A 23,743-nucleotide genomic window follows, 5' to 3' on the forward strand; every position below is an offset into this window, starting at 1 on the left:
TCTCCAACCCCCACTTCACTAGCCCCTTGCCAGCAGTCTCCTAGATGGTCTTGGAAACTCAACTTGAAGGAAAGTTTTCATTTATTTGTACCAGTCTTACTATCAAATATCAAAGATTTCAAAGAGGGGCAGTATATCAAATGCTCGAAAACTAGCACTCTACATTGTAAGGATTAAAAGTAATTTTTAATGGAATTTGAATTATTAAACATTTTGTCCGGCAGCTCTTCAATTTGGAATTTTTAGCAGCTGTTTGCTGTGGTCCAAGTTGCTCACATACTGGTTTGAATCAGAGAATGGAAGCTCAGTAGGGGAGGGCCTGAATATTGAAACATAGGCAATAAAAAGTAACAATAACAAAACAATTCTTGACTTGGTTGCCAGGTCAGGCCCCAATTTGAAAGCTGTAAAAAGGCAGGCAAATAATTCAACTAAAACTTAGGATGACGATATCCACAACAGATATGTGGATAAGAACAGGATATTCTTTTACATAATGAAAGTTCACCTAAAGATGAGTCCCACCTTAAAATCCTGATGTAGGGTCAAGATTTCTGTTACACTGTTTAAAAACTATTTAAGTGGTTGGTCACAGGAGTTAAAAACCTGTGCATATAGTCTGATCTTATTTTATGTGCAAGTTTTTAAAGGAGAAGGAAAGGTAAAAACTTACCAGAAAGGTCCATGTAAATACAGCCATAAGCACTCACAGAAACACTGCACTGACTTCTCTGTCAAAAGAAACACAGGATTTCTTGTCTCCTTTTTTAGGAACATGTTCTTCGATATCAGACTTCCTCTATTTAAGGGCTCCTTTAGGTTTGGGGCTTGAGTCTGCTCAGTTATGTGCTTTCTCTCTCCCTTCTCCTGCTCCCCCCTCCCATAAGAATGCATAAGAACTCACTTCCCCCTCCCTTAGGAATGTGTGATCTGAGCTTCCAACAGCTAGAACTGCAGCAGGAAGGCTACCAAGACCAAGCTAAAATGGCAGCTGCTATCGGAGGGAGCTTCTAGGACTATTTACTCAGGTATAGTAAAGGATTCTGCAGAATAAATATTTTGTTCTAGGTGGCACTAATGTGGCAAATCTATTGGCAGTAAAATGCCAAAATGACTTTCCTTCTCCTTTAACCTATATCTATAATGGAAGCAAGCAGCCAAAGTGCGAAGGTTTTCTGTGGTTGTACTTTTCTTTTGTTTGTCCTCAATGATCCTCAAACAAATCCTGAGAGCTACCATACACACACTGTTAGTGCTAACAATTTTTGGCAGCCTGTTAGTAGTATATTAGGTGCACAGGTAATAGAATTATGACTGTTTATGATATTAATTTTTTATGTGTCATAAGCCAAATAAAATAGTAACGGACCAGCAACGGACATTATGAGCATCTCAAGTGCTAGACCACAAAAAAAATTACAATATACTGCTAAACTCAAAAGTAAGAAATCAAATGTTTCTGAAGATACCAGTTAAATACATCTTAGGAAATATTAGTTTTATTTGCCAATTTCACAGCAGGGTATTTTATAAAACTTTACATACTGTACAGTTTATGTATATATTTATGTATATATATATATATGTATATATATATTTATTTTCAGAACAGAAGGTGTAGGTTCAATGCAAAAATACTGTACCAACCAAATTTAAAGGCAGCTTTGTACAAAATGCTGCATTTTGCTATGTGTAAATGGGGTACAGTTTGAAGTATAAAATTTAAAACTGTACAAAAATATGATTACTAATTCTTCATACATTCGCAAATGTTTTTAGTACAGATATTTAAGAACAACATATCTGCATTCACAAATCAATTAAATACTCCAGAAAAGGAATTACATATTAAGCGTATTTACAGTACACTGCTCTACACTATACATTATCACAAAGTAAAATATATAGTATATTTTATTTTAAAAGCTAACAAGAGACTTCTAACAAAATCTTAAAAAAAAAACAACAAAAAAACAAAAGAAGGTAGTTTGGGGATTTTGTAATTTAATAGAGTACCAAAATTAACTTATTAAATAAAATATATTCCAGCAGAACCTAAAATTTATACATGTATAAACATAAAATATTTTTGGTGTAATACATTTAACTTGCAAACAGCTACAGACAATATCATCCAAGAAGTGAAGTACTGAGAAAAAATCCAGATTATAATTTTAGGATTAACTGCAACCTAAAACGTAGGATATTCAGTGACTTACAAATACTGAGTCTTAACAAAAACTAAAGCACTTTTCTTGACAGTGGTTTCTTCGTGGTAACAACCAGGGCTTTTCCCACTAGTATATAACTTTTTATTTATTTATTAGCATGTCCTGAGCACACGAGCAATGTTTGGGATTATTTAAATACAGTTTTTAAATGTGATTTTTTTTTCCTTAGAAAGTTAATGGTGAGGTATTTCAACCTTTTGAAATATAGCACTGCCACAGACTAACATTAATCAGCAATTAAAGTATGGGTTGGAGTTTACCCGTTTTTAAATATCTACTATAAACAAACAAAAACAAAACACTAGAGCAGTATTTCAGGCATCCCTGCCACAAAAACAAAAAGCAATGTTCTTCCTTTTTCTCAATACAGTACAAGCCAATGTATCCAAGACATGGGTTCTTCAACTTTAAGAAAGTTTTCAAATCCCTGTTATTTCTGTTTAGCATGGATATCCTGTACTCCCAAATTCATTATTTTAGTTCTTATATGTGCAAAAGGATATGCAGAAGTATCTTTTAGAATTCATCAATTTTTCTTTGCAAATATTTTAACATTGAGTCCATGCCTTGAGGAGATCCCCAAATTTTCTTTAGCACTTCACACTCCCTTTCATTTGTTTGTTCCAAATCTCCTCTCATGACATTACGAACAAGACCTTTAGATTCTTCAAGTACCTAAAAACAAATAAGACACAAACTTTAATAATGTAAACAATATAAGGACATAAAATAAATAACATTAAAATAGATGTATTATTCTAAATGACATACTACTGGATTGCAGGTCACAAGTTCCTTTATGCGAACCATAACCTCTTGGGTGAAAGTTCCAGGCCAAAACACCTGGGAAACCAGACCTTTTGCACAGGCCTCTTGTGCAGTAAGTTTTCTTCCACTCAACAACATTTCATTTGCCTAGAAAAACAAATTTGATTAATAAACAATGCATAATGCACAAATCAGACATGTATCAAAAGTCTAGACATCCGAAGTGAAACTTTTGCTGATGTAAAGGACAAAATAAATTATACCTGACGTCCTAATGTTTAAGATCTTGTAACCAACAAAAGGTGAATGATAAAGGATTTAAGGGTTAAGTCCTGGTCTTTTCTTTCCCAGGTGTGATAATGCCAAATAAATATTGTTCAGAGTGCATAAGGAATTTAATGATTCTGATTTCCTGCCCTTTGAGTCAGAAAACAACTCATCTACTCATAAGGCAAAGGCTTGTAGGAGGGTGACTATGAACAGCAGTAGTGTGGGCCACAGACAAGCTGGCAGTGCACAGGTACTTACAAATAAGTGAATAAAAATAAGATTTGAAGGGATTATGCTGCAGTTATTGATGAAGAAGCTGCATGGAAACTCCACAATAAAAACTCACGTAAGATGCCACATTTCTTCCAGGGACAAGAGCTGAGTTGAGATTACTGACTTCTAAATTTTGTTACAGAGGTCCTTTTTATTTACGAACTATACTGAGCATCTTAATAATTATATGGAAGCTCTTCATTCCACTTCCACTGTTATTACTTACAGGTGGATAATTAACAGTATCTCCCTCCCTATTTAGAGATCTTCAATACTTCAGTACAGCTCATTGCACAAGGAACTGCTGAACTGGAAGCTGAAGCATGGAGCGACATATGCCCTAAGAAGTAGTGAGATTCTGGACCTAAAAGATGCTGATCCAAACATTTTTGCCAATTACAATCCATAATTCATCGTGCAATGTGCACACCCTCAACCTTATTTGTTGAAGTGGTACTGGTTGGCAATAATAATATCATATTTGCAGGGAATCATTAAGTGCATTCGGTTCACCCTTGCAATGTATGGTCAGAGAGCCTCTAATGAAGTAGTTCTCAAATTGTGGGGCTGGCCCCTGGGGGATTTGGAGCAATGGCAAGATGTCTGCTACTATTTTCTAAGTGCTCTAACTTTTTGTACACATTTTTGTACACCGACGTTGAAAGAAACTAGGGTGCTCTAGGTTTAACTTGATTTATGAAGGGAAGCATAAATCAAGTGAAACTTGACCAGTCAATTCTATCCAGGATGTGGCATCCCTGCAGTAGGATCTTGACCAACTGGCAATCTGGGCGGCTAAGTGGCAGATGAGATTTAATGTGGATAAATGTAAGGTCATGCACCTGGGATGTAAAAATATGCAAGCCCCGTATACCCTTAATGGGACTGCACTAGGCAAATCCATAATGGAGAAGGACCTTGGAGTCCTTGTAGATATTAAACTTGGCTGTAGCAAGCAATGCCAGGCAGCAGCTGCAAGGGGCAAACAGGGTTTTGAGCTGTATTAAAAGGGGTATAGATTCATGGGAGGAGGGTGTTTTTTTTACTGTGAGAGCTGTGAAGTTGCGGAATTCCCTCCCTTAATCAGTCGTGCTGGCTGATACATTATATAGCTTTAAGAAGGGGCTGGATGGTTTCTTAGCTAATGAGGGAATACAGGGTTATGGGAGATAGCTCTTAGTACAAGTTGATCCAGGGACTGGTCCGATTGCCATCTTACATAGTTACATAGGGTTGAAAAAAGACCAGAGTCCATCAAGTTCAACCCATCCAAGTAAACCCAGCACACACAACCCACACCTACCAATCTATACACTCACATACATAAACTATATATACAACCACTAATACTAACTGTAGATATTAGTATCCCAATAGCCTTGGGTATTCTGATTGTTCAAGAACTCATCCAGGCCCCTCTTAAAGGCATTAACAGAATCTGCCATTACCACATCTCTAGGAAGGGCATTCCCCAACCTCACTGCCCTCACCGTGAAAAACCACCTACGCTGCTTCAAATGGAAACTCCGTTCCTTTAATCTAAAGGGGTGGCCTCTGGTGCGTTGATTGTTTTTATGGGAAAAAAGAACATCCCCTATCTGCCTATAATCCCCTCTAATGTACTTGTACAGAGTAATCATGTCCCCTCGCAAGCGCCTCTTTTCCAAAGAAAACAACCCCAACCTCGACAGTCTAACCTCATAGTTTAAATCTTCCATCCCCTTAACCAGTTTAGTTGCACGTCTCTGCACTCTCTCCAGCTCATTAATATCCTTCTTAAGGACTGGAGCCCAAAACTGCACTGCATACTCAAGGTGAGGCCTTACCAGGGACCTATAAAGAGGCAAAATTATGTTCTCATCCCGTGAGTCAATGCCCTGTTTTATACAAGACAGCACTTTATTTGCTTTAGTAGCCACAGAATGACACTGCCTGGAATTAGACAACTTGGAGTCAGGAAGGAATTTTTTCCCCTCTGCGGCAAATTAGAGAGGCTTCAGATGGGGTTTTTGCCTTCCTGTGGATCAACTAGGAGTTAGGCAGGTTATATATAGGCATTATGGTTAAACGTGATGGACATAGGTCTGTTTTCAACCCAACTACATGTTACTATGTTACTATGCACAATTACTTGCTGTTATATCAGTGCTGATTAAGGCCATTGTGCACAGAAATAAAAACCTTATTATGGTATAATGTTAACTGCAGACCTGAGCAGGCTCCAATTTACTCAACTGCTGAGTGCCTACAGAAGAGGTGTTGAAACTTTATTGGCTGTAGGGAGTTTGATGCTTGTGATTTCGGAAGACCCCTCCCAGTGGTTAAAGAGAAAAAGCAAAGTTGTATAGAGCGCCATGCACCACATTTTTAGTCACACCTACTTAATTAATTTTAAAGTAATGTGCATAATTTTGTTAATGTTTCAATGATATAGAGTAATACTTTCCCGTTTTCTTCTGATTTTCCTTTAATATTTTTTATGCCCCGCCTTTTTTTTTTTTTTTTTAACTCCCTTACTTGTTAACCTTCTCCTAGGAGCGCATTGACTATTTGTAATGGTAAAGAAATGTTTTCTTTATACCCCCATCTAATATGCAATCAAGGAGCTGGAGCGCTAGTTTCTCCTACTGGCAATGCAGCATACATGGATAGCTTACCCAGTATTAGACACAAGAGATCCTGCTCCTTGGCCGAGTTTCAGCAGGAAGTCAAAGTAAAAAATTTCTTGCCAGTACAAATGAAAACTGTGCTCCTGGGAAAATATGTCACAGCACAATGACATTAAATGACCAAGGCAGAAACCCCCTTAAATCATAGGAAGGTGGCATGGCAATGTTGTGTCTTGCATTTTGATGCACCCCAAACAAATAAATATTTTATATTATGTACTTGTCTGCAATACAAACATGCAGTGCAATTATTGGGGGGCAGGGGTAGACTGTTTTTTATCTTTCCTTTTGATAGCACCAAACATGTTTTACCTTCCACTAAATCAGCTAGAAGGCAAGAAGAAATTATTTCTGTAAAAAGCTGAATGTGCTACAACAATCATTTTACTTTAAACTAAAAGTCCTCTCTAGTTACATGTTCATTTCAATTCAATTCAATTCAATTGTACAACAGAACACATCTCACAGGATACATGCCAAGGGATGGCTGTATTTTTCATTGTCAAACAGTAAGTTTGCAGGCTAGACTGCATGCCTTCATTTACCTGTACAATTCTGCAACTAAAGAAACTGAGATAAAAGCAAACGCTTGTTTTTCTGCATTCATCCACTTTCCTGCTCTGTGCGGCTAAGCAACTTGAAATAAACTGCTAAGCTTCAGAGAGTAATACAACAAAATGCTACCCATTTAAATGCATGCACAGGCTATGACAATATTGAATGCTACTGGCTTGACTTTTTTTTTTTTTTTTTTTTTTTTTGCAATACTCTGTTGCCTAAAAAGTCCTGTAGTCTCAAAGCAAAGTGCGCATAGATGATAGCACCAAATACAGTTTGTGTGCAAGGCTCATATGAGTCTGTATATTCTGATTTGACCCACATGATGTGACTGAACTACCTAGCCTGAAATGTCAGTCTGATCTTTCACCTTAAGACCTAAATAACAATAGCGTAAGCAGGATTCCCAAACAAAACAGGCCCCAAACTACAAATTTATTACCTACTACAAAACTATCGTTGATCATATGCGAAACACAGTTTTGGCTCCTATCCTTCACCAGTATGACTGGTTATAGAATTAAAATACTTGGTTCCAAAAATTTTCCTGCAGCAATGGATCAAAATTTTCCACTAAAGGCAACCTCTACTTCGTGACCTCCCTAAGGATGTTTGAAAAAAAAAAAAAAAAAAAAAATTATATTCATCTCCAGATATTACATTTGGTAAAAAGTTTCAACCCAATCTTCAAAATTCTTTGACAGGACACCATGATGGAAGATGAAATTGAGTGTAGGACTGGCCAGACCAGGGATGACTGACATAGTTGGCCAGCTTGAATATATTGTAATATATGGACAAACAATCCCTGTTTTGCTTTAAGGGAAGGGCTTGTCTTGGTAACTTAATGCACAGAAAGTCTTAATGTCCTATATATATATATATATATATATACATACAGTATTATAATGGGTGAGTGCAGAAGACCTCTTGTTGATGTCTACATGAGTATCTTTGTGAAAAGGCCTGGGATTGTAAAGCAATTCTTTTGGAATGCTTTAAATTGCAACTGTAAATGGGGGAAGATCAAAAATTCCCATACAGGTATATGTGAAAGGGGGAACTACAACTCCGATTAATGTCTAACCAATGGCAGGAGATCCTCTCAGCCCCAAAAGGATCCACCAGAGGCGCCAACCACATAAAGAAACACACAGAATTTACTCAAAGGTGGTACCTCACACCAAAATTTGTAGCCCTAATTTCTCCACATTGGTACGGTCATGTTTAACATTCACCTCAAAAATTTGCGAAATGGCAAAAATTACCAAAACATGCATTTTCTCATGGATTTTTTTTTCAATCCACAGAAACGTTTCTGGAGACAGTGTCGATAGCCAGGGACACATACCCCTCAGTACTACCTCTAGAACCTCAAGTGCTATCACTGCAATTACATGCAACGGGCTTTCCACATGAAACAAAAAAAGCTCCTATCCATATCTTTAACACAACTGCATCTCTTATTTGCAAAAGTATGGAAAAAAAATTTGAACCACCCCCCGTTCAGCATCTACTTCACCAACTAGATTTTAGAGCCAACATAAAAAAAAATGCTAACCACGACTGAATTTAAGGCTAAATGTGCCCAAATATGGGATGTATAGCATCAAGGACAAGCTTTTCAGCAGTTCTTCTCTGTACTTTAACCAAAACCACTGGGACTTTTCCTTACTCCTCAGTCAATACTTCTTGAAATGTTTTTTTTTCCATAACTACCTACAACAATTAATCTTGCAAAAACTCACATGCTCCCTTTGCTTTGTATGTGAATAACATACACACTATGTTAAAAAAAAACAAAAGTGTTGTAATTTTAAGACAAATTGTAATTTTAAGACACTGCAAAGTAATATGTCAAGGTAACTATTACAACAATGATTACCACAAAATTGTCTTTCTTCTTTGAAAAACAAAAAACAGCCCCTATGTATATATCTATAAACAAATATAGCATCCTATTTTGATTTAAACTGTTGAAAAGATGTCTGTTGTTAAGATACACTAAACTGTGAACAGGCAACTTAATAGACATACAATTGGGGACAAATTACAAACTTGCTGAAGTTCATGTTGGTTGTTTGGATATATGGAAGACATACTTGCTATGAATAAATACTTGTGAAAAAGAAGGGTGAAATGGATTACTACTTACTGATGCAAGACCCATTATCTTAGGAAACATAAGAGACGAGCATCCATCTGGGCTCTGTCCAAAAGTAGTGTAAGGTGTCTGGAACCAAGCTTTCTCATTGGCCCAAATAACATCACAAAGAGGCAATATTGATGCTCCAAGTCCAACTGCAGGTCCATTTACAGCAACAATTATTGGCTTCTTAAACTGAATGAATGTATTTACAAATGTCCTTGAAAATATAAAAATACACTTGAAATAATTATAGTTTTTCCACACAAAAATCTTACAAAACAAACTCATGCAGACTTTGCATATTCTTAAAGAATCACATAAATGAAACAATTTTCACATTATTAATCTTGCACAGTCTGAAATACTGAACCTAAATGGATATGATCTCTGTTCTCCTTCATTCTATACTAGGACCAGTTATCAGCACTGGATTATTATTAAAGTAACAAAGCCTTTGCTACTGTTTAAAGCACTGAATGAACAAATAATTATCCTAGGAATGAGAATAAGTACTATGAATGTTTTCCCGCATTCAGGACCCTGAACAGCAGTGGCTTATTCACTGTACAGTCATCCCTTTGAACAGCTGCAAAGAACACACTGTTACAGGTATCAGTTGTCAGATTCAAAAGTCCCACTCCTTGGCTGTATAACCATCATCTGGGGTTTATGTAATGTAGTCAAAGTACTTTTATTTTTACCTGCAACAGAGTAGTAATAGCTAATAATTCACTATAGCCTATTGAACAGTATCAAACACTGTCAATGTGCTATAGAACCACCTCATAGTCTAGAGGTTATATAGTGCTCTAAGTGAAAAGACTCATTCCTACCCTTTTGTATATTGTAAATCTAATAAAATACATTTCCATTAAAGCATTGTAATCTAATAAAATACATTTCTAATAATTCTAGCATATTTACTCTTATAAGTTACATGATGATGGCTTGTCTCAAAAACACAAAGAATGCAAGATACGTGTGAAAGATCTAGTCAGCAAGGTCTTTATTTTGGTCTATGAAATAGTAACATACGCTAAGAGGCGTATCAAATTAAATCAAATCAAATGATATTTTCCAAACAGGTGGAAGGTAATTTGTAAAAATGTGTTTAACCCATGAGCCATAGGAGCAGACCACATGAAAATGGTAGCTTCCAACTCAAAGTAGAAGACCCATCATTTGCCAACCACATTTAACATTCTGGGTGACTATGATGCCAAGTCTGGATTAATCAATATGCACAAAATGACTATGACTAAATTTGTTATCCTGATCATTCTATGAGTGGCCAGTCTTTAAATTAGTTTTAAACAGGGATGTTATTATGCATTTAGCTCTTCAAGTTTTTGTCAAATTAATACAAAAATAGGTTTAGGACAAAAATATAAGATGGGCAAGAATACTAATGCTTTCCGTGAACAAAAAAATTACTTTTTGATAAATTTATAAACTGAACCAGGAAGGTGAATTCTAAAAGTACATTGCGAGAGCTACTTGAATTTTATGCAGACTCTTAAGTGGAATTAACAAAAATGAAGCAGCTGCTAAATGATTTTATAGTAATACAAAGAAGGCTAAATGTGAGAGAGGTTTCTTCTTAAAAGGACAAGGAAAGTCTTTGCACAATGCATTGCCAGCTGTTAGTCAGAAATTACCACCCCATTAATTGCTAAAATCAACATTTGTTGTAGGCACAGGTAAAGGAAGGTAAATCCAGGAATTTATAATTAGCTTAAAGGCTTAATTTAACTGGACCATTGATGTCATTAACCTTTTTTGACAATACATCATACTGTGGCAATGTTTTTGCCCTGACAATGCTAGTAGATAAAAAATTAGTCAAGAAATTAGCAAAACCTGAATTGCCACCCACATTTTTGGTGGCTATGTAGACAGAAAGTAAAATCTACAAAAGCAGTATTCCAAAATGCCTCTAGTGAGCTTAAAGGTCCCCATACACGGGCCGGCTATAGCTGCCGATATCGGTCCCTTGGACCAATTCGGCAGCTAATCGGCCCGTGTATGGGCAGAACAGAGCGGCCTGGCCGACCGATATCTGGCCTGAAATTGGCCAGATCTCGATCGGCCAGGTTAGAAAATTCCGTCGGATCGGGGACCGCATCGGCTTGTTGATGCGGTCCCCAAACCGACTGCCCCATAACCACAAATGTAATCCGATCGTTTGGCCCCAGGGCCAAACGAACGGATTATTTTTTTTTAAAGTTACTTGCTACCCGATATCGCCCACCCGTAGGTGGGGATATCGGGTGAAGATCCGCAGATCTTATAGTGTATGAGGACCTTTATACAGTCCTATAGCACTGCCAGAGTATATGGCAATGCAACAAACATAGTTGCCACTAGGTTTTATATATATATATATATATATATATATATATATATATATATATATATATATATATATATATATATATATATAAACACAATTTTGGGGGAGACTTCAGGAGATATTTTATGACAACTGTTACTTACCTAATAGCTTCAGCCATTTTAGTGCTTTCCCTTTTTCTATCATCAGTTAAACGCCGTATAAAATAGATGAAATCAAGACCACAGCAGAAGACACTTCCAACTGCACTAAAGAGAACAAGTTTGCTGTCATCAGCAGCTGCAGTATTTAGTGCACCTTGTACTTCCTTCATTACCTAAACGTAAATATATAAGTAAATGTAATATATATTGAAAAGAAATCAAGTTACTTTTGCTACAAGAACTATGATAATTGTTTACATGCAACACAGCAGCCAAAATGATTCACAACTGTATTAACATACAGAAAAAAAGTAGTAAAAGTAGGTTATCAAAGAAAATGTTCAGAGTCTTAAAAAGACAATCACTTGCAATCTCTGTTTAATAGAAAGGTGGAATATGCCAACCAGTGGCAACCTAATTTAAGGTATTTGTTGTCTAGCCAGTCATTGATTTATTGTGGTGTAGAAAAAAATAAGTGTCAGCTTTCCGATTGGATTCGGAGTTTCGCTGGGTACATACTTGTGAATGCCATGCTATTGATAAAAGTGCCTATTTTCTTCTGTACTCCCGAAGAGAAGCCTGGGTAAAGCAAGATTTTTTTGCCTTGGATCTGCAACGTCCCCTATGTGCCTTACAGTTTGTAATGCTGTGTCAGTCTTTGAAGCTTAAGAGTTTAGGCAGGAATGGGGGCGGAGGGAGGGCACTGGGGGAAATGATTTGGTTGGGACTCTATGTGCCCTTTCCAATACCAGATGGGGGGGGGGAAAGGTGAACTCACCCAGGTGCTGTTTCAGCCACTTTGTGAAAAAGGCCTCTGGGTCTTTCCCTTCTACTTTGGAACTCCATCATGGTGGTCTGCTCTCTGATGTTTTGTGTATCTTGTCTTCGTATAGACAATTCAACATGGAGTTCGTCTATTTAGTTGACATCAGGTGGACATCAGAGTTGCCTGGCATTCCGCTACACGCCCTGCCCTTCACAATCTTTTAATAACTATTTTATAATGGGCTGTGTGCTCTCTCAGAGATCAACTGACAGAAAATAATGCGAAAATGACCATTTCAAGCAATATTGTCTAGATAAAGCTGAGACTCTGTCTCTCTTTCCATTGACATGATGCATGGTCTACACATGTTTTTTGCTGTTTCCCTATTAACCATCCTCATGTTATCTGTGGTGTGAGTGCAGGATTTGATGAAAGGCCTTACCTTTGCTAACCTGGTGATTTCTTCATTACATACTTTCTCATTTTCTACTACCTTATGCTATTTCTAATGTTTTTATTCATACCCATATTTCCAAAATAAAAATACTGCGCAGTGGCAAGAGATATATAATCCACTATGGGAAAGCAGGCTATACAGAGAAGTAAATGAAATAATTAAAAAATTAAAATTCTTTACTTTTATTTAACAGGAACACAATAATTAGGACTAGCTGACAATGTGTTCTGTCTATTCCTTGAGGGAAAAATTTAATGTTCCTCAATTTTTTTATGATGAGAAGCCACCTCCTTTCTTCTTCTGTAATGAGGCTAACAGAGATAAGAGCTCTGTGTAAACAAACCACTCCTTTTTCCCAGCCACAGTCTGTGTCAGGCTTTCAGATAAAAAGGAGGTCATTTTACAGGGGATTTATCTGTGGACTAGTACTTTGCTTAATTAACTACAGTCTCTTTCTCACACCGTTGGTTTCCGTTTCATTCTTTGCCCTTTTTAGTGCAAGAAATTAAAAAAATATATATTTCCTTATTAAAACAATAGATAAAATATATGTTCAATACAAGTCATACTGACTAAAATTGTGTTGAACCCTGAACTTGAAATAACCATACTGCAATTGTAACCAAAGACAGAATTAATCATAACATTCCCCTGGTCATAATGAATAAAAATGTAGTTATGCCATAACTTCTTTAGCAGAAAATGTTTCCTTAATTATTTTAAAAGCACAGCACATGCTTCATGAAACAAAATCACACAATTAATTTTGCTCAAGGACAACTGTGACCTGCAAAAATCCCCCTCCCTGACAGAATATTTTCTCTCATTAATTATTGAAATGGTCAGCATGACGACTTGAACAGAGCAGTGATATCATAATAAGATATTTAAAAATGGTAAATGGTAAAGGTTTTACAACCACTGTGCCACTCATGCCCATTTGTCAATGAATCTATCTAATTATAAATATATGCAAGTGCATTTAAAAAAAAAAAAAAAAAAAAAAAAAAAGTAGTGCCTGTTATTGTAATGGGCTGTTTTTCTGATAAGCCATGTTTGTGGGTCATTTTATATAAAAACGACATCACATAAAGAACACTCTTCACATCCATGGCAAATCATGTATCTGAAGGTCCAAATCTAGCCCATGGGCCTTTAGCTAAACAGTACAGTACAGGTATAGGACAGGTATAGGATCTGTTTTCTGGAAGCCAGTTATCCAGAAAGTTTCGAATTACAGAAAGGCCATCTCCCATAGACTCCAGATGATTTAAATTTTTTTAATTATTTCCTTTTTCTGTAGTATTAAACCAGTACCTTGTACTTGATCCCAACTAAGATATAATTAATCCTTATAGGATAGAAAACAACCCTATTGGGTTTATTTAATGTTGATTTTGTAGTAAACTTAAAGCATAGAGATCCAAACTACAGAAAGACCCCTTATCCGGAAGACCCCAGGTCCCAAACATTCTGGATAACAGATTCTGTACAACTATTTTCTTTGCACAGGCTTGAAAACAGTTAGCTTTTCATGTACTTTCAGTTGACAGCCTTGTTTGGAAACAGATAGATGTATACATATAAACAATACAGCCAAACCTATTACATATACTACTACTTACCTCAGGATTTAGTGAATTATTTTCTGAAGACTTTGTAGAAAGTAAAATATGGGTAAAACCATCTTGCTTTCTGACAACAATGTCTCTATAACGGTATGCACTTTCAGTTTGTCTCACGCTAAATCGTAGTCTCTTGTCAAAAGGCTGGTCTCTTCGTTCATCAATGAATTTTCGCTTGCCTGTTACTCCTGCTGAAGTCTGTATATTGGTAGTAACACCGGCCGTCAAAGCCTCCATTAAAGTAGAAGTACCTGTAAAGAATCACACGTAGATGTTCAAATTAAAGTTTAAAAGCAATTACATGTGTAGCAATTTCCAAAATATCTTATAATAGAAAAGCTAGCACAACTTCTTTAAAGGAATCCTGTCATGGGAAAACATTTTTTTTTTCAAAACGTATCAGTTAATAGAGCTTCTCCAGGAGAATCCTGCATAGAAATTCGTTTTTCAAAAACACAGATTTTTTTTATATTTAATTTTAAAATTTTACATTGGGCTAGCCATATTCTTTATTTCCCAGGGTGCCACAGCTATGTGACCTGTGCTCTGATAAACTTCAACTTGCAGCTCAGCAGTAAAGTGTGACTGGACTGGATATCACCCCCCCCCCCCTTACAGCTGATCAGCAGAACAATGGGAAGGTAGCAAGATAGCAGCTCCCAGTAGTTATCAGAAAATCAATAGTAAGAAATCCAAGTCTGGTGTGGGACTCCTCCAGTTACATGGGAGGAGAAACAAAAGGTTACCTGAAAGCTCAGGCACAATGCTCTGAGATGGCTACCTACAAACCAATACTACAACTAAAACAAACTAAACTATACATTTGTTGGTTCAAGAATAACATTTTAAATGGTAGTGTAAACAGTGTAATTTAGAAATAAAAAGTATACTGTAAAAATCATGACAGTATCCCTTTAATGTTGCAGTTCATTCATTGAAGATTTTCCTAGGCTTCATTGTTACAAGAATTGCTACTTACATGAAAACACTTTACCAAAAAATGTAAAGGACTAGTCATATTTTCTATATTTAGCTGAAACGTCAATATGCCTTTAACCCCTTTTAGTGCCACACATCATAGAATCTACGATCTGTGGATAAACAACTAAAGTGCCACAGATCGTAGCCCTCATCTGCAATGCTCTGTGATTTGCAGCACTTCCAGGTTGAAAGGTGGAGGAGAGGCTTTTAAAGCCTACATTTTTGGTGATTTTTGAGCATTTTTAGCCATTTTATTTCATTTCCAGTTCTGTATTGGTGTTTTGCTTCTTTCTCTGTGCTTTGTGCCTCTTTTTTGCCCATGGAAATTTTGCTTGCTATATATCGATTTAGGTGCATCTGCACGCCACATACTTTGGTAAATCTATGTATAATTGGGTATAAAACTGTTCATAGACCCTCGACGCTCAAATTTAAAATGATTTATGTTGGTACTTACAAAATGTGGGGTATATAATGGGGAAAAATGCAAGCTTTGCAACACTTTTCAGAAATTTCATATAAACGGCTACATTTAGCATATCGTTGCTGTTTGGTGCTTTGCCATACAAAGATGTATTTACCACTTTAGATTCATCAGAATTTGTATATTCTGAAAATATGAAGTTTTCTGGGGTCGACTTATTTGCCACACATAAACCAGGCTGCATATTATTTGGTAGTAAAAATATATGCCATGATATATGTATGATCTGACTTCATTTTGGGGTCTCTAAATGCCAGATACTTTGGTAACCCTATGAATAATAGAGATAAACCTGTTTAGTGGCTTACATATTTAGGCTGTCTTTTCTTGGTAAATAATGCTATGTGGGAGATAAGGTGCTAGAAAGTGGAAGATTTGAGAAGTGATTTTCAGATATTTCATCGAAACCACCTACAGTTAGGTCCATAAATATTTGGACAGAGACGCCTTTTTTTTTTTCATTTTGGTTCTGTACAGTACCACAGTGAATTTTAAATAAAACAAACTCAGATGCAGTCGAAGTGCAGACTTTCAGCTTTAATTCAGTGGGGTGAACAAAACAATTGCATGAAAATGTGAGGCCACTAAATAATTTTTTTAACACAATCCCTTCATTTCAGGGGCTCAAAAGTAATTGGACAAATTAAAGGGGATATATACCATAAATTTTTACAATGCACTAAACCATGTAAAATAATGTAAAATAGAAGTGCTTTTATTTTAATACCTTTGGGTTCAAATATGTCCATAACTGCTTGAAAACTGTGCTCTACCCAGACCTTTTGCAAGATTCCGGTTTAGACTCTTCAGTATGTGGCTGTGAGCTGCCAGCCCTGACAGAATTCACTAACACAGCAGAGAGCAGAGAGAGAGCAGCACAAGCAGAGAGACACAGAAGAAGGAAACTGGGAGGGTTTTTCCCTGCTGCTGTTCAGTAAAGCCTGTCAGTCAGTGCTGTGACCACTTCCTGTGGGACACTGAAGCGACACTCCCATGTTTCATTTTGCTCTGGCTTCTGATTAGAGAGGTTGTGTATGCAGCTCTCATTTAATGACAGTTTTAGGAGGTAAAATGCTTTCAAAACCTCTTTCTTTCTGCATAATTTCACATTTTGAGGGAGAATGAATATTAAAACTGAATATGAACTTTATATAAAATGTCTCCATTAAATAACTGGAAATAAAATGTTCATTTCTAATACTTGGTTGAAAACCCTTTGCTGGCAATGACAGCCTGGAGTCTTGAACTCATGGACATCACCAGATGCTGGGTTTCCTCATTTTTAATGCTCTGCCAGGCCTTTACTGCAGCGGCTTTCAGTTGCTGTTTGTATGTGGGCCTTTCTGTCCAAAGTTTAGTCTTCAACAAGTGAAATGCATGCTCAATTGGATTAACAACAGGTGACTGACTTGGCCATTCAATAATCTTTCACTTCTTTGCTTTAGTAAACTCCTGGGTTGCTTTGGCTGTGTGTTTTGGGTCATTGTCCATCTGTATCATGAAACACCGCCCAATCAATTTGACTGCATTTAGCTGGATTTGAGCAGACAGTATGTCTCTGAACACCTCAGAATTTATTCGGCTGCTTCTGTCCTGTCACATCATCAATAAACATTCGTTTCCCAGTGCCACTGGCAGCCATGCACGCCCAAGACATCACACTACCTCCACCATGTATTACAGATGATGTGGTATTCTTTGGATAATGAGCTGTTCCACGCCTTCTCCATACTTTTTACTTGTCATCATTCTGGTATAGGTTGATCTTGGTTTCATCTGTCCAAAGAATGTTTTTCCAGAGCCTTGCTGGCTTTTTAAGATGTTCTTAAGCAAAGTCCAATCTAGCCTTTCTATTCTTGAGGCTTATGAGAGGCTTGCACCTTGCAGTGCACCCTCTGTATTCACTTTCATGCAGTCTTCTCTTTATGGTAGACTTGGATATCGATACGCCTACCCTGTTGAGAGTGTTGTTCACTTGGTTAGCTGTTGTGAAGGGGTTTCTCTTTACCGTGGAAATTATTCTACGATCATCCACCACTGTTGATTTCCATGGATGTCCAGGTCTTTTTTGCATTGCTGAATTCACCAGTGCTTGCTTCCTTTTACATGATATACCAAACTGTAGATTTTGCCACTCCTAATATTGTAGCAATTTCTCGGATGGATTTTTTCTGTTTTCGCAGTTTAAGGATGGCTTCTTTCACCTGCACGTAGAGTTGCTTTGACCGCATGTTGTCTGTTCACAGCAAAATCTTTCACATGCAAGCACTACACCTCAAATCAAACTCAGGCTTTTTATCTGCTTAATTGATAATGACATAACAACAGACTTGCCAACACCTGCCCATGAAATAACCTTTGAGTCAATTGTCCAATTACTTTTGAGCCCTTTGCCCAATTACTTTTGAGCCTAATTGTGTTAAAAAACACAAATTTTTTTTTGCACATTTTTGTGCTATCGTTTTGTTCATATTAATATTAAGGGGGTGATTAATCAATCTTTTTCACAGCTGAGTTTTTTTTAGTGCTAAAATTCAAATTATGGTTCAAAAACTCTAAAGTCTAATAAAAAACCCGAATCACAATGGAAGTGCTTTCAGATAAGCTATAGTTTCTCCTAAATGTAACTAGTCATGGCCAGACGTGGACGGATTTTTACTATACAGGTGCAGGTTAGCTGTTATCTTGCTACATTTGCATTGTTCTGCAGATTGCCTACTGGACGGAAAGGAAGGAAGGTGATATCACTACAAATTTAGTGCAGCAGTAAAGAGTGACTTAAGTTTATCACAGCACAAGTCACATGCCTGTAGCACCTGGGAAACTAAGGGTATGTCTTATGCTCATGTCAGATTTCAAAATTAAATATACTAGGTTTGCTCTTTTGAAAAATGGAATTCAATGCAGGATTCTGTTGGAGGAGCTCTAACAGATGTATTTTTTAAACACAATGATAGTATCACCTTAGAATGTCCCATGTAGTTTAGCTTAGTTTTTTGTTTTTTTTTTTACATTCTAAACTACATGGGACATTTTGATCCGATTTTGTGGGTCAGATAAAGTCTGACTTTATCTGACCCACAAAATAGTGTCATGCAACAGCACAAGATCACAAATGGAATCCTACAAATTTTGATTCGCTCCTTCTGTAATGTAAGTCGGATCATGCTCCAAACATCCGACAGTCCTTATTTTAGAAAAATATTGTCTTTCAGACACCATAAGATTTTATTATCAGAGGCAACCCCAGCATACAGTATTACCTATCAACAGGCATGTTGGGTGGCAACATTTCCATTTGTTTACACATTAGATTTTCCTATTGGTCCTATTATTTTCTATCCATGTTTCTACATGCACTAGTAGGATGCATTTTGATCCGACAACATCCTACAAAATACCATCTAGTTTAGCTCTAAAACTTAAGCCTGCACAGTATTAAAAAAATGCATGAAAAAAATAAACAGATGTTTGGAAATCTGGATACAGAGAGAGAAAATAAACTCGGCTTATGATACAATCAGGAAGAAGCTGCAGCTTCCCTTAACTTTCAAAAGAACTGCATATCATGACTGCCTACCAAGGAACCATACATGCCCAGACAGTAGAGCTCTAAGACGGAAATCAAGCAAACTGCCCAACCACGTTTGGAAAGTCATCCAAAACAATTTTGACATTGAGTAACCCTGACACATAGCTATATAAAATAAATATTTTATACAAAATAAAACATGTAAGATTAAAATATAAACTACAATGCTCCTTTATTGGACAGATTGCAAAGAGGATTTCTACTGCCTTGCAGATTTAGCAAACTTCGATTAGCATCATTACCAACAGGAACAAGGATTTAGGAACAGCAAAATGTTATTTTAAAAAAACAAGCTTGGTAAAATCTGAACTAAAAATGGGCAGAAAATTTATATTCGCTCTTATAAGCTTGCAATCAACATTTTATATACTTTCATTTGACAAGTTTGAACTAGTGTATGGAAGTAGTCAAATTTGTGAAAGCCTTCCAATTTTACATACAGTGGCTTGCAAAAGTATTCGGCCCCCTTGAACTTTTCCACATTTTGTCACATTACAGCCACAAACATGAATCAATTTTATTGGAATTCCACGTGAAAGACCAATACAAAGTGGTGTACACGTGAGAAGTGGAAGGAAAATCATACATGATTCCAAACATTTTTTACAAATAAATAACTGCAAAGTGGGGTGTGCGTAATTATTCAGCCCCCTGAGTCAATACTTTGTAGAACCACCTTTTGCTACAATTACAGCTGCCAGTCTTTTAGGGTATGTCTCTACCAGCTTTGCACATCTAGAGACTGAAATCCTTGCCCATTCTTCTTTGCAAAACAGCTCCAGCTCAGTCAGATTGGATGGACAGCGTTTGTGAACAGCAGTTTTCAGATCTTGCCACAGATTCTCAATTGGATTTAGATCTGGACTTTGACTGGGCCATTCTAACACATGGATATGTTTTGTTTTAAACCATTCCATTGTTGCCCTGGCTTTATGTTTAGGGTCGTTGTCCTGCTGGAAGGTGAACCTCCGCCCCAGTCTCAAGTCTTTTGCAGACTCCAAGAGGTTTTCTTCCAAGATTGCCCTGTATTTGGCTCCATCCATCTTCCCATCAACTCTGACCAGCTTCCCTGTCCCTGCTGAAGAGAAGAACCCCCAGAGCATGATGCTGCCACCACATTTGACAGTGGGGATGGTGTGTTCAGAGTGATGTGCAGTGTTAGTTTTCTGCCACACATAGCGTTTGCATTTTGGCCAAAAAGTTCCATTTTGGTCTCATCTGACCAGAGCACCTTCTTCCACATGTTTGCTGTGTCCCCCACATGGCTTGTGGCAAACTGCAAACGGGACTTCTTATGGTTTTCTGTTAACAATGGCTTTCTTCTTGCCACTCTTCCATAAAGGCCAACTTTGTGCAGTGCACGACTAATAGTTGTCCTATGGACAGATTCCCTCACCTGAGCTGTAGATCTCTGCAGCTCGTCCAGAGTCACCATGGGCCTCTTGGCTGCATTTCTGATCAGCGCTCTCCTTGTTTGGCCTGTGAGTTTAGGTGGACGGCCTTGTCTTGGTAGGTTTACAGTTGTGCCATACGCCTTCCATTTCTGAATGATCGGTGGAACAGTGTTCCATGGAATGTTCAAGGCTTTGGAAATCTTTTTGTAGCCTAAGCCTGCTTTAAATTTCTCAATAACTTTATCACTGACCTATCTGGTGTGTTCTTTGGACTTCATGGTGTTGTTGCTCCCAATATTCTCTTAGACAACCTCTGAGGCCGTCACAGAGCAGCTGTATTTGTACTGACATTAGATTACACACAGGGGCACTCTAGTCATTAGCACTCATCAGGCAATGTCTATGGGCAACTGACTGCACTCGGACCAAAGGGGGCTGAATAATTATGCACACCCCACTTTGCAGTTATTTATTTGTAAAAAATGTTTGGAATCATGTATGATTTTCCTTCCACTTCTCACGTGTACACCACTTTGTATTGGTCTTTCACGTGGAATTCCAATAAAATTGATGCATGTTTGTGGCTGTAATGTGACAAAATGTGAAAAGTTCAAGGGGGCCGAATACTTTTGCAAGCCATTGTATCAAGGTTGCCCCCAGAAGACACTGGAAGAATAATGCAACTCAATCCATTTTAGATGCAGAGTCATATGAAAAAGTTTGGGAACCCCTCTTAATTCTTTCGAGTTTTGTTTATCGTTGGCTGAGCTTTCAAAGTAGCAACTTCCTTTTAATATATAACATGCCTTATGGAAACAGTATTTCAGCAGTGATATAAAGTTTATTGGATTAACAAAAGATATGCATCATAACAAAATTAGACAGGTGCATAAATTGGGGCACCCCAACAGAGATATGTCTATACTTAGTTAAGACTCCTTTTGCAAATGTAACAGTCTCTAGACACCTCCTTTAGCCTTTGATGAGTGTCTGGATTCTGGATGGTGGTATTTTTGACCATTCATCCATACAAAATCTCTCCAGTTAAATTTGATGGCTGCTGAGCATGGACATCCTGCTTCAAACAACCCATAGATTTTCGATGGGGGGCCTGTGACGGCCATTCCAGAATACTGTACTTCTCCCTCTGCATAAATACCTTTCGAACTGTGTTTAGGGTCATTGTCTTGTTGGCATATCCAACCCTTGTGTAACTTTGTGACTGATGCTTGAACATTATCCTGAAAAATTTGTTGATATTGGGTTGAATTCATCTGACTTTAACAAGGGCTCCAGTCCAGTCCCTGAACTAGCCAAACAGCCCCACAGCATGATAGAACCTCCACCAAATTTGACAGTAGGTAGCAGGTGTTTTTCTTGGAATGCTGTGTTCTTCTTCTGCCACGCAAAGCTCTTTTTGTTATGACCAAATTTTTGTCTCATCAGTGCAAAGCACTTTGTTACAAAATGACTGTGGCTTGTCTAAATGAGCTTTTGCATACAACAAGCGACTCAGTTTGTGACGTGAGTGCAGAATGGGCTTCTTTCTCATCACCCTGCCATACAGATGTTCTTTGGCAAATTGCACAGATTACGATGTACAGATACACCATCTGCGGCAAGATGTTCTTGCAGGTCTTTGGAGGTGATTTTTGGGTTGTCTGTAACCATTCTCAAAATCCTTGCATATGCCGCTCCTGTATTTTTCTTCGCCTGCCAGACCTGGGTTTTACAGCAACTGCGCCTGTGGGCTTCCATTTCCTAATTACATTTCTTACAGTTGAAACGGACAGTTTAAACCAGTGCTGTCCAACTTCTGTGGTACCGAGGGCCGGAATTTTTCTGACCTACGTGGTGGAGGGCCGATAATGGAAGCCAGTTTTGACCACTCCCCTTTTTGAAACCGCACCCACTTGAAACCACACCCATGTTATCACATGACCATACCCATATTAATGGTTGTAGTACAGCAAAAACCTGCCATACTCTGCCTGCCCTACCCTGCCTGTGTGCCATACTCTGCCTGTCCTACCCTGCCTTTGTGTATGCCATACTCTGCCTTCCCTACCCTGCCTGTGTGTGCCATACTCTGCCTGCCCTACCCTGCCTGCATGCCATACTTTCACTGTGTGTGCCATTATTGACTGGTTTGTGCCATACTTGGCCTGTGTGTGCCATACTCTGCCTGCCCTACCCTGCCTGTGTGTGCCATACTCTGCCTTCCCTACCCTGCCTGTGTGTGCCATACTTTCACTGTGTGTGCCATTCTTGGCTGGTTTGTGCCAAACTGTGCCTGTGTGTGCCATACTCTGCCTGTGTGTGCCATACTCTGCCTTCCCTACCCTGCCTGTGTGTGCCATACGCTGCTTGCCCTATGCTGCCTGTGTGTATGGCACACACAGGCAGCCTACAGTGACACAATGCTGGCACTGCATCTAGAGTCTGCACAATAACTATATATTAAAAAACTTTTTAATTGCAGTACCACCTCAGTATATGTTCTTTTTGTAGTATGCAGGGATTATTTGTGGGTTTCTACTGCTCCTGAGGTGTGAACAGGGGAACAATGGGGGTGATTACAGCCTGAGGTGTGAACACTGCAGGGGGTGAACAATGCAGAGATTAAAAGGTGTGAACAGTACAGGGGATTACATATTTAAACAATACAGCCTGATTACAGCCTGAATCTGAGGTGAGAACCATGCAGGGGGGGCAGTTAATCACAGTACTGATACAATTTAAAGCTTTCACAAGAGTAAGCCATCAAAGCAGCCAGACAGGTGGGGGGCCACACAGAGGGGGGTCGCCCGCGGGCCGCCAGTTGGACAGCACTGGTTTAAACCATTGAGATAGCTTTTTGTAGCCTTTCCCTAAACCATGATACTGAACAATCTTTGTTTTCAGATCTTTTGAGAGTTGCTTTGTGCATCCCATGCTGTCACTCCTCAGATAGGAGTCAAACAGAAGCACAACTTGCAATTGGTCACCTTAAATACCTTTTCTCATGATCGGGCACACCTGCCTATGAAG

The 23,743-nt window shown here is 38.0% G+C and overlaps 1 protein-coding gene across 3 annotated transcripts in view; it reads right to left on the reverse strand.

The window, feature by feature from the left end:
• Positions 1-1,762: 1,762 nt before the first annotated feature.
• The window catches only part of cdyl (chromodomain Y like), a 37,850-nt gene continuing 15,869 nt past the window's right edge, over positions 1,763-23,743 (reverse strand). For all 3 annotated transcript variants that reach the window (XM_031903951.1, XM_002936429.5, XM_031903950.1), the window contains 5 exons: positions 14,263-14,513; positions 11,415-11,587; positions 8,925-9,135; positions 3,003-3,146; positions 1,763-2,906 (listed from right to left, as the gene is read on the reverse strand). In XM_031903951.1, coding sequence (XP_031759811.1) covers positions 2,748-2,906; positions 3,003-3,146; positions 8,925-9,135; positions 11,415-11,587; positions 14,263-14,499 — 924 coding nt within the window. In that variant the 5' untranslated portion in view covers positions 14,500-14,513 and the 3' untranslated portion in view covers positions 1,763-2,747. The remainder of the gene's footprint in view (positions 2,907-3,002; positions 3,147-8,924; positions 9,136-11,414; positions 11,588-14,262; positions 14,514-23,743) is intronic.

Source organism: Xenopus tropicalis, chromosome 6 (genome assembly GCF_000004195.4).
Source record: "Xenopus tropicalis strain Nigerian chromosome 6, UCB_Xtro_10.0, whole genome shotgun sequence".
Classification (NCBI taxonomy): Eukaryota; Metazoa; Chordata; class Amphibia; order Anura; family Pipidae; genus Xenopus; species Xenopus tropicalis.